At 43.8% G+C, this 12,255-nt stretch overlaps 1 protein-coding gene across 5 annotated transcripts in view; it reads left to right on the top strand.

The window, feature by feature from the left end:
* The window catches only part of Dock5 (dedicator of cytokinesis 5), a 179,004-nt gene that overhangs the window by 106,959 nt on the left and 59,790 nt on the right, over positions 1-12,255 (top strand). For all 5 annotated transcript variants that reach the window (XR_010057823.1, NM_001372012.1, XM_039093338.2 and 2 more), the window contains 8 exons: positions 858-983; positions 2,467-2,591; positions 3,777-3,875; positions 5,458-5,530; positions 6,367-6,470; positions 7,466-7,649; positions 10,733-10,830; positions 11,067-11,156. Coding sequence is in view for 4 of the 5 variants with exons in the window: in NM_001372012.1 (NP_001358941.1) it covers positions 858-983; positions 2,467-2,591; positions 3,777-3,875; positions 5,458-5,530; positions 6,367-6,470; positions 7,466-7,649; positions 10,733-10,830; positions 11,067-11,156 (899 nt within the window). In the remaining variant the exon portion in view is untranslated. The remainder of the gene's footprint in view (positions 1-857; positions 984-2,466; positions 2,592-3,776; positions 3,876-5,457; positions 5,531-6,366; positions 6,471-7,465; positions 7,650-10,732; positions 10,831-11,066; positions 11,157-12,255) is intronic.

Below are 12,255 nucleotides of genomic sequence, written 5' to 3'. Positions count from 1 at the left end.
CCAGTCATCGTGTTGTATACGGACAAACATGATGCAAGCCAAACACTCAGTCACCTAAAGTAAAAATCAATAAATAAATCACGTAGTTCGCAGAGATTTAACAGCTGTTCACTTTTTTCCTTTCAGTATTCTCTGGCCCTACTTATTTCTTTATTAGCAATTTACCTTAATTAAAATATGAGACATTAAATTGCTTCTGCTTTAAGTGCCAAGAAAAGTACTTTTTAGAGCTAGATTTTTAAAGATATGCATTTTTATTTTTTTTTTATTTATTATGTATATGTTTGTGTGTTTGAGCATTTGCCACAAGTGTGGCTACCCACAGAGACCAGAAGAGAGGTAACAGATTCCTTGGGGGTTACAAAAAAATTGTGAGCTGCTCAACCCTGGTGCTGGGATTCAAACTCGGGTCCTCTGGAACAGCAGCAAGAGGTCTTAATCATTGCACCAAGTCTCTAGCCCCTGACATTCATTTCTTTCTTCGTGAATTGCCCTGCCCCTGCCATCCCGTATTAAATTGCCATGTTGTGTAAGTATGTAATCCCACAGTTTCCATTAACATCTGTATTGCTTCTGGCACCACCACATACTCTTAGACTTAGAACAAGCCACTTTGGTATCAGTTGGCATAATCTTTACCAATTTTGTTCTCTACTGAAGTCAATTATATCTGTTGACTACCCAAGTAAGGCCTCTTACAAGTTTGAAGGAAGCATCATAGAAATGATTCTACCCGGGGAGGATTATATGTTGGTCATGAGGTGTCTGGTTGGTCTCATACAAGCTTCTATTCTATGAGCCTGTTGCAAAGATTATATGGTGAACTGGAAGGTTGTCCCTCTTTTTCCCCCTTACAGGTCTTTGGGTGTCCTTAAAGTTATTGCCAGGTGACCTCACACAGGTTCAGAAGAACTTTTCACACCTGGTGGACAGATCAACAGCGATTGCTCGGAAGATGGGCTTTCCAGAAATAATCCTGCCAGGTATGCACTTTGCCCAAGTCTCATTTTGTGCTTCTTTTCCATGGCGGAAGAAAGGATTACCTCAACTCGGACAGTTGAGGCAGTATGGGTCCTTAAGAGGAGGTCTTTCAGGGTTAATGGCATCAAGAAACTGGTGACAGAGTCACAGCACCATCAAGGACTGTTCAGGATGCAGGACCCAAAAAACGCCACTCAGCACCTCAGCATTCTCAGCTCACCCTTTCCCATCCTGCTCTGCAGATGTTTTCCCCAACTTGACTTCCTTCTCGGGGAACAACCCGGTGGCCCAGTTCATAGGAACTAATCCATGACAAAGAGACTTGTGGACAGCTGGTACCACATCACATTTGGAAAGCTCTGGAAAACCAATTTGCCATGTAGCACATTAGAACAGATTTTTCTGAGAGTCAATGGGATCTTTTCTTTCCTTCAGGAAGTCAAGGGGCAGTAGTAGTTTTCCACACGCCCATTACCTGAGAATGAGGGTGTTTTAATGAATACTCAGAATGGATGAATAAACGTTGCTGTAAAGGGGGGCTGCTGTGTCTTCTCAGAAGAGCAGGTTCATCCATCACAAAGCTCTTTTCACTAACTTCAGACACACCAAATTTTGGGGGAAATTATCTTTGGTCCCCATCTGTAGCACAAGACTCCTATAGACTTTAAGCCATCTAGACATCCACTTCATCCATCAAGACTCCTGCCTTCTCTTACACCCCCAATAGATCACCCTCTTCTTTCCTTTTAACCAATTATCTCTTTCTCGGTGTTCAACTGCCTATGAATACACTGCTGGCATTCCTGGGTTGTGTCTCCTCAGGAACCGTGCCCATATCCAGCTAGCTGCATGAACAAGAAACCTGAAAGACACTATTAAAAACCTGCTGGATATCCTAGCAATATCTAATGTATGCTTATTATTAGACATGTATCCTAAATGGGACAAAGAATTGGATCTCTGAGGTGGCTAAGTAGGTTAAAAACTCTTACCATACAACCTGAATGATCTGTAGAACCCACATTAAAAAAAAAAGCCAGGTGTGGTGGCTCATAGCTGCAATCCCAGCAGTCCTACAGCAAGATGAGAGGCAGAGGCAGAAACAGGAGAATCTCTTCAAAGCCTGTGAATGCCGGACAGCAGTAGAAATAGCAAGGGAGACACTGCCTCAATAATAGGTGGAAGGGGAAGACTGACTCCAGAGAAATTATCCTCTGGCCCACAAACTCATGCTGTGGCATATACATGTATGTGTGTGCACACTTATAAAAAAAGGTATTTTTTACAAAAGCATGCACATCAGAGACACCTTGATGTGTAGTGAGAGGTGGACTGAGAGAGCAGTCAAGACTTACGTGGAATCAGCAGGCCATTACCAGCAGACCGTTGTATATTTACATTAGTCCTTGTGTGTTAAATCATGGAACTTTAACTTTGAAGTGAGTTTCTCTCAGCAGCACTCACAGTAGGCTTGTCGTGTTTTAGGGGATGTTCGAAATGATATTTATGTCACCCTGATCCATGGGGAGTTTGATAAGGGGAAGAAGAAGACACCCAAGAATGTGGAGGTGACCATGTCTGTGTTTGATGAGGAAGGCAACCTTTTAGAGGTATGTAGCACTCCCCACAAATCTCATCGCGTCGCACCTGCTCTGTGGTAGCAGCCAAACGCTGGTCCAACTTATTGTCAATTCTCCCCATATGGGGAGGGTCCTTCTTTATCTGGGTTTTTGTTCTTACTTTTATTAGTTTCTGTTTTGTAAGAAAGGGTGTCATTAGGTAGCTGAGGCTGCCTCAAACCTGTGATCCCTCTGCCTCCGGGTGTTGGGATGACAGGCGTGTACCAACATGTTCAATACTTTCTCTTAAGGAAAAAATATATAAAAACTAATAAACCCGTGATTCTCAGTGGCTATTTTTACTCCGGGAGCTACTTAGATATATTTTGATATTTTTCTCTGTGCAGAGAGATATCATGGGCCACTTAAACTTTAGGACCTTTGACATTTTCAAGTGGTATGGCTAATCTCAGCTTGAGCACCATGCAGAGGTGTCCCAAAGGCCTTGACAGGCACACTGCCATCACCTGGGCCAGTGGAGCCCATGGACACCGACTTATCTGAAGGAATACTGTGACACTAAAGGCACCCTTGGTGTAGGATGGCAATGCTGATTTCCAGTGTTAGTCATTGGGAACTTGTACCCAGAGTAGAGTTCTTTCCTCTGGAATTGCAGATGTCAGAGACAGAGTCGAAGAGTTTCTCTGCCTCTGGCAGCTTTCTGGACATCTTGGTTTTGACTTGAGAGAGTTGGGAGGCACCGGGTGGCCACCAGAAGCCTCTGTCACCTCCATCTAATTGCTCTAGATGTACAAGTGAAAGTCTTGGCTCCTGAAGCTCTCTAGATGTCCTGAAGTAATGCTCTCCAAATGTTCGGTCCTTGTTGTCCATAATTCAACCATTATGTTTCTTTAAAAGCAGAAAACTGTACACATTCAGTAAAAACCCTGAAATTCATGGTATGCAGGACTTGGGGCTGAAGGGACCCATGTGGCATTTGTTAACATTAAGTGGCATGACTGCTGGCTAGGAACAGCATACACCTGCTGCCACAGTGTCATCTCGCAGTATAGTGTGGATGGCTGCTGGTAGACTTCTCAAACTCATCATCATCAAAGCCCCTGACTTTGGGTTAATTTTTGGATGATATACATTCAGAGACCTTGTTCTGTTGCCATGTTTTTCATATACTAGATGACCTAGTATCATCTCCTAATTGTGTCTTTCCAATCAAAGAAAGCCATTCATCCTGGAGCTGGGTACGAAGGCGTCTCAGAGTACAAGTCCGTGGTGTATTATCAAGTCAAGCAACCTTGTTGGTACGAGACAGTCAAGGTGAGAATTCTAACTCCTTCAGCTATTGACCCTTGTTTAGATTCCTGTCCGCTTTTTAAACCCCAAGTCAGTCTTCAGATATCTGAAAGTTTCAGATTGTCTGCAGAAAGAAATAAACCGGGGATGGACTGGAATGGGGAATATAATCAAAATGCATCGTGTGAGATTCTCAAAGAACTAATTTTTTTCAAAAGCTGAATCAGCAGTTAGGAGGTCGTTAGAGCATCCATTTTATGAAGCCCAAGATTCTGACAGAGTATTCTTATTCACAAACGTATAGCGACTGGACAAGAAAAACTTGTGGCTATAATAAGGCAGGGGCTGCCAAGATGCTGCAGACAAGCTAAGATGTGCGCACTCCATCATCGGCTTCCCAACATGTTGTTCTTGTTGGCCCCTGTCCAAGTGTTCTGGGCCTCTTCGCTGTAAGGAAGGGTTTCATGAATTGCAGAATGCTTTCAGATCCTGAATCCCCTGTGGGCTCACAGTGGCCTTGAAACTGGACAGTCGGGTATTACTCTGACCTCTTTTTGAAGAGGCAGCAGACCCTAGGAAGAGAAGTGACACCTCAAATCTTGGAGCACCTTGGGGTCAACCTAAAACAGGTCACATCTGAAGTCTGGGCTGCTGTAGCGCCTACTGTCAGCATTGGCAGGGTCCTATGAGTTGTAAGCAGAAAATTCCAGAAACTGAACATTGTCCAAATATCTGTTAGGTAGCGGTTATTTTTCACATCCCTCTGTAGTCTGTGTTTTTTATTGTGCTATTCGTGTGAATTCATATTGTGCTGTTTTTGAAAAACAATTTCTCAATCTGTAAACTCTGGCTGTCCTAGAACTTGCCATAAAGTTCAGCCTTCCTTTGAACTGGCAGAGACTCACCTGCCTCTGCCTCCCAAGCACTGAGACTGAAGGCACAGACCACCGCTCCTGGCTGTGTTGTGGTTTTTAAAGCTACTTGTCTTGGGCATTGTGAGCTCCTCAGAAATACGTTTTCAGTGACTCTAGAGATAACCCTGACTAATAGAGAGACTGGTGCTATTGCCCTGTCTTCCTGTAACTTACTGCACTACCGTCAGAGAATGTCCCCACCCAGGTATCTTCTCTCCTCACACAGATACTAGTAACCACTGTATCTGCAGGTGACTTCCCCTTGGAAGGGTCCGAGGTAGACCTCAAAAATCAGGTCTTATCACTCTGGATGCCAGGCGCATAATGTGTCTTAACTCTGAAACTGTGATAAACAGCAGAGCCATCTCCCTCTGAGACACTTTCAGCTTGGGAGTGGTTATGAGAAGGAAGCCTGCTAGCACAAGGAACTTGTGCTAGGATAAAATATAAAGGCCAAGTCTAAAGTCTCTTTTTCTCTGAATAGCTAAGAGGGAGGATTTTAATATAATCACCCTGAGCCAAGGGTAAAGCAATAGATATGCTAATTATTCTGATTTGAACAGTATAAAACATGCAAAGTCAAGACATCATGCTGTACCATGCAAATGTATATGGTCCAGGATATGCGTGCATTGCAGCTAAAGGAATGACTCCAAATGAGCCTTGCCTTCCGGCTCCCCTCCCTTCTGCAGGTCTTCATTGCTATCGAGGAGGTCACACGCTGCCACATAAGATTTACCTTCAGACACAGGTCATCTCAAGAATGTAAGTATTAGGAGGGCTGTGGCCCATTTCCATTTAAAGATGTATGGTTTCCTGGTGTGCTTTGAGAATTTGATACCTGAAAAATTGATACTTGACAAATTTAACTCAGCATTCATAGGTATCAGGAAAATAGAATAGTGTTTTTTTTTCTTTTTCTGAGTGCTGGGGATTGAACCCACAGCCCTGAACATAACAGATATGTACTGCACCAGTAAGGTACATCCCCCTACCCTGTACTTTCATTGCTGTGTATTTTTGAGAGAGGGTCCTGATATGCAGCCCACAGTGGCCTCAAGCTCGAATTCTTTCTGCCTCAGTCTCCCAAGTAGCTGGAGTTCTTTATGAGTATGAGCCCCACACCCAACTTTATTAAAGGGGTTGAAGCAGGGGAATTGACATGAATGAGTTTGATTTGGGAGTTCTCCTTCCTACTGTGTGAAGAGGGTTCAAGAAAGAAGGGTTTGTGGAGATAACAGATGTGGTGGTGAGCTGGTCTGGGCCTTGGGTAGAAACAGAGCAGAGAGAGAGAGAAACGGGTCATACTACATCGATATGCTGTACCTGCCATTGATTGACCGGGCCGAGATTGGTCGGTACCACTGTTCTGATTTAGTGGATGGTAATCTCATTCATCAGGTAATATAGAAAACATCCCCTATGTGAACTATCAGGCATTCTCAGTTTGGGGGCTGCTGTGACATAGACAAGCTCCCTGTTGACCTCCGTTCATCACTGTGGCTGAACTTCACACCCCAGAGCAAACATGGAATTAACCGCTGTAGCCGTCACCTCCTACTGTCCATCCGCAGCTCAGGCAGGTGTTTCTGTCTTTTCAGCCAGAGATAAATCAGAGCGAGCCTTTGGGGTGGCCTTTGTGAAACTGATGAATGCGGACGGCACCACGCTGCAGGACGGGAGGCATGACCTGGTGGTATACAAGGTGATGCTCACGGAAGTAGGCTTCAGAATGTCTCAATATACCCCTGTGCCCTGACAATGTAGCTTTTCAGACTCCTTTCAAATTTATGTGTATAAACTTCAGGAATCTACTGAAAGGTACAGGAGCCTGCCCTCTTTAGTCTAAAGGGCCCCTGGTCATACCTTAGTGGCTTTACAGCTCTCTCACAGGACAGTGACTATTGGGTGTCCCAGGAGTATCTCACTGAGGGGCAGAGGGTGTGCCTGGGTTCTGATTAGTAAAGGGCAGGGCCCTTGGTTCTGCTCTCCGCCATCCAAGTGGCACAGACACTGCAGAGGTCCCTGGCTAGAGCCTGGTGGGTATTATAGGATGTGGTTTTTGAATCATTGTTACCTAGGCACCATTTCCTTACTGTCTGGTCCTTGCTGCTTTTCCTGTTTTGTGTCTGCACACCCTGCACACTGTTCTGAGCCCTTGATTGACCTACTGAGATTTTAGAGTTCGAAGTGTATGCTGGGAGACTTCATTTCCTCAGTAATGGCTGGCAGAGGGTGACTGATGCATAGTGGGCAGTGGTCTGAGTTGTGCCTCATCAATGAACAGTTTCTTAGCATCTCTTTAGTCTGTGAGTTGTTTTGGAATTTGTAGGCAGCTACTTCTTTCTCCATTGGCCTAGTAAAGTATACATTGTTGACCATTTATAAGTTCAAGAGACTCAAACTCAACCTTATTCTGTATGTGTTTACTTCTGGCAGAGAATAGGATATTCTTATTTCTACCTCACAACTCACTACATTATGTTCCATGATAAAGTTATTTCTGCTGCAAATTCTATAGGAAGATAATGTCTGAATTATAGGGGATCATAAATATAATTTGATAAAGTCTCAAATCTGCTAAGAACGACCATGTTCTTCTGGGGCAGGATTTTTTGTTTGTTTGTTTGTTTGTTTGTTTTACTAGCATGTGAGAGATATTGCCCAGATTCTAGATTTTCTAACTCACTTCCCTTTCAGGGTGATAATAAGAAAATGGAAGATGCTAAATACTATCTGACTCTGCCTGGGACCAAAGCAGAGCTGGAAGAAAAAGAACTCCAAGCATCCAAAAACCCCTCTGTCTTTACACCCAGCAAAGATAGCACAAAGGACAGTTTTCAGATTGCCACTCTCATCTGCTCCACAAAGCTTACCCAGAACGGTAGGTGTGGGACCACATGGACATGGGTGGTCCTGGTCTGGTCCTCCTATGTTCCTCGGACGGACTCATGATACCAGGCCAGGTGATGCAAGGTCTTCTGAGACAGGATGCTTGTCAGTAGACTCTACTCCTCCAGTGATGTTCGCCGTGCTGTATGAGTTACCTTTCCAGGCGCTGTGAGAAAATGCTGGACAGAGGCAATTTGAGTGAGGAGTTTATTTTGGCTCCTAGTTCACAGGGACAGCCCATCACAGTAAAAATCATAGGGTGGTTGGCCACACTGTCAGGGGACAGAGTGTACAAGAGCATGGGGTGGTTGGTCACACAGTCAGTACGCAGAATGTGATGAGTGATGTTTACTGTTCGACGCCCTTTCTGCTTACCACACACCTTTTAAGTGGCGTTCCCCACCTTCATGAGCACAACCTAGAAACTTCCTCTTCCTCACAGTCCTGTATACTAGGAGAGGTTGATCTCCTAGGTGGTTCTAGATCCTGTCTAGCTGACAATTAAAATAATTAGCTGTCACAAGTGCATTTTCATATCATAAAACCTAAGCGTATTCACGAAGAGGTAGAATTCAGAAGTCTCAGATTACCTTCCTTCAAGGACTCAAAGGTATCGCTGGGGATCCTGTTTTCTTCAATGTAGATGGTACGGGAACCGTCTGAATTAAGGGGGCAGATTCAGGCTGTAATCAATCTCTTCCCAAACAGGGACAGCAGAGAACAGGAGTTAATGTTAGGGTTCTTTTGCTTGTTTGTTTCTGTTACCTTTTTTGATGCAGGGTCTTACTATGTACCCCAGGTTGGTTAGAACTAGTAGTCATCCTCCTGCCTCAACTTTCCAATTGCTGAGCATACATATATGAACCCCCACCTCCAGTAGAGTCCTTATTTCTCCAGTCTTCCCCCTTCCATTGCTCCAGGAAACCAGTAATTTTCCATGAAATCAGCAGCATAGTTTAAGCGAGGCTCCATTTTGTTTCTTGTCAAACTTCTGACATCAGTTTTAAGCTCTTGTATTTAACATGGCATTTGACAAAAGCAGCAGTTACTCAGCTAACGTGTGTCATGTAGAAGGATCCCTTACTGCCCGGGTGTCCTACCGTAGCTGGTCCATCTCTGAGGTGGTATGAATTCACAGGATCAGCCCTGTGAGTGGGAAGGTGAGTTGACGTAGAGCAGAATAGGAGTACTCTCTTAGGGGTGCTACACAGCAGAGAGAAGGCACACTCAATACTCAGTTCCTGATTGCTGTTTCAGAGTCAGTACTCTTAGGGTTGGTTTTGACAAATCCTGACTTGCTAGAGAATATGGGTGGTGTTTCAACTTGGACTCATGGCTGGACCCAACAGACTAGAGTTCAGAGCTAATCTACATGAGAAGGCAGACTCTCTTAAGCCAGAAAGTGTTCTTAGATTCATAGAAGACACAAAGAACTATGTCAGTCTCATAAGCCTAACTGTGGGGCTGGGGGATGTGTGACAATATAACACACTGCTGATAGAGAGTTAAAGGCACAGCATTCACAGAGGCTGAGTGTGACTCTTAGAAATTCAAACTGGCACCAGTGAGAGGTACAACACCTATTAGGTATGTGAATGTTTTCTGACGTTTATAATGTGGGCAGGCTGGAAGCAGCCCAAATGGCTGGTGGTTGGAATCCATATAAATTTTAGAGTTTAATTAAATAATGAATTGTATTTGGCTACTGAATACTGAGGTTTAAAACATACTTAATGGCATGGTAAGCTTTACTCTCTGCATATGCTTCTGATTTTGTTTCAGTGTTTGGAAGCTAGTTGCAGTTAGACTGCCTCTGGCAGTCACAGCCCTAGTGACTTCCCTGTGACTTGGTTTCCCCACCTTGTAAACAAGAGTAACAAATAGTACACGTTGAATATCCCTTATGGGAAATACTTGGAACTAGAAACACTTTGGACCAATTTCAGAATTTAAAAAAAAATTTTTTTTGCACACATGGAGTAAGCTGTCCGGGAGGAATTCTTGAAAGTCATGAAAGTCATCTGTGTGTACATTAGTGTGTGCATCTGTGTGTGCATTTGTTACCTGCCATGATTAGAATCAGATGGAGGTAGTTAAACCCCACTCCTGCGCCACTCAGTAGTCTTGTGACCTAGAGCAAGTGATTTAGTGTCACAAAGCCTGTTTTTCTCCTCTGAAAAACTCGCTACAGTACAGTTGTGTTATCAAAGGGCATGATGTGTCTGGATGCTGTCCCTTCCCTCCAGATCTGCCCAAACATGAATAGCCATGAGGCAGGAAGTTGGATACTGGGAGATTGGTTAGTAGTGTTTTCTAAGTTTACTTTTACGATGATGATGTCATCATTTGAAAAACATGAGTTCCAGTCAGTCATTTTATGCTCTTGCAGATTAGTAACTGATTGGGTTTTTTCCCCCCCTCCTTTGAGGGAATAAAGAGGATCACAGGTTTTCTCTCATTTATGTGAGTAATAATCAATTTCAAAAGTTGCAATGACACCCGAGATACTTCTTAAAGTAGCAGGGTTTTTTGTTGTGGTTTTGTTTTGGTTTGGTTGTTTTGGTTTTTCAAAATCAATTTCTCTGTATACCCTTTGCTGTCCTGGAACTCACTCTATAGACCAGGCTGTCCTCAAACTCAGGGATCCACCTGCCACTGCTTCATGAGAACTGTGATTAAAGGCCTGCATCACCACGTCTGGCAAATTAGATACCATTAAGAGCGGTTAACTTTTAAATATCTTTGTGTGTGCATGAGATGTGTGCGTTTAGACACATGCCTCATTGTACATGTTGAGGTCAGAGAACAACCTCAAATGTCAGAGCTCTCTTTTCATCTTGTTTGAAACGAGGTCTCGTGTTTGCTACTGTGTAGACCAGGCATGCTCACTGGAGGCGCCCTGGAATGGGAGGGGCTCCAGATGAGGTCTATGAGATCTGAATTCAGGTCTTTATACTTCTGTGGCAAGCACTTTTACCCCCTGACTATCTCCCCAGCTAAGCAGCATTTATCTTCTCTAGAAAATTCTGTAGCTGTGTCCTCTAAGGTCTGTGGTTTTTTGTTTGTTCTTCCCAGTGGACCTGCTAGGCTTACTAAACTGGCGTTCCAATTCTCAGAACATTAAGCACAACCTGAAGAAGTTAATGGAAGTGGATGGAGGAGAGATCGTTAAGGTATGTTGACGTGTCTTACATGTCTGAAGCCACAAGTCTACTTTACTGTGTCATTAGTTCAACAACTTCCATTAAACCAACTGGAAATCCAAAACTTAGTATCTGCATGGTTAAGCCAGTGTTTCGGTCTTACGAAAGTCTCGTATTCACATCTATTCTTTAGAATCCAGCGACTCCCTTTTTCTTCTATTACGTCTAACAGGTCGGAAGCAAAACAACCTCTCTGTTCCCTTCAGTTTTTGCAGGACACACTAGATGCACTTTTTAACATAATGATGGAAATGTCAGACAATGAAACATACGACTTCCTTGTGTTCGACGCCCTGGTAAGTAGCTTCTCGTGTTGACCCGTGTCCATTCTTCGATCTTTTGCTTTTAAAATACTACAGATATCATTGAGCAAAATTACTCATATACGTCTCTCTTGAGTATTTCTTTAGCCTGAACTCTCAGACACCAAATCAGGAACTGGTCTTCTCTTCCAAGCACTTGTTCTCTATTTGATCTCCACCTGTGTGACATACTTACACTTCCTCCTTAGGGAAAAGAGTGTGCTTAATTACAGTAGGATCAGCAGGTGCTTAACTTTATCATTCTCCAGGAGGGGCCTTTGATAAAGAAAGATGTTTGTCCATGTCCAGCTATGTCAGGGAAGCTGCACTCACCCACCAGAGATGAATCATCGTGTCCTTATATATGATAAGCACCATAGCAGACAAGTTTGTCACAGAGGGCTTACCTATGCCTATTCTGACAACTGAAATCAGAGCAGTGATGTTAATGACTGGAAGCTGGGAGATGCAGACATGTCCTGTCAGTGGGAGGAAGCCAACACATCTAAACCCAGCCTCGTTTCCTCACTGTTGAGAGTCTAGGACAGAATTTTTACCTGAGGACTGGTGCTAAAGAGCTAAGTAGGATGCAGGTGTGTGGTGTTTACCAGTGTCGGGAAACTGGTCAGTTTAGCAAGGGTTCAGGGCATCTAAGTCAATGTTGCAAGATGGAGATAGGCAATGTTGTCAGCTTGAGATGGTCCCGCTTATAGGAAAAAGAGGCTGACTAGAGACCATGCACATCAGGCCCAGCAGGACAGGGCAGCTGGCTGTTGGCATCAATAGCAATCCCAGGGGCCTCTTCGTTTGTACATTCTTGGTGCACTGTGGTTCTTTTTAGACACTGTAAGTTCTATACATAACTAAGTTCTACAGACATAAGGTACCACATAGGGAAGAAATGGGGAGACCAGATTCAGAAATTCACGGGGGTACTCAAACTCCACTTGGAAAATCTTTTGCAAAGTTGCATTAGTTTACAATTCCCACAAACCCCTTTCTCTGTCTTCCTTCCTCCTTTCCGGTGTTCTTCTATGACCTAAGTCACCTTTGGACAGACAGTACTCCTTTGAGACATTGGCTTCCCATGGCC

The sequence above is a fragment of the Rattus norvegicus genome, chromosome 15 (genome assembly GCF_036323735.1).
Source record: "Rattus norvegicus strain BN/NHsdMcwi chromosome 15, GRCr8, whole genome shotgun sequence".
NCBI classification, from domain to species: Eukaryota; Metazoa; Chordata; class Mammalia; order Rodentia; family Muridae; genus Rattus; species Rattus norvegicus.
This window is presented reverse-complemented; position numbering and strand designations above follow the sequence as displayed.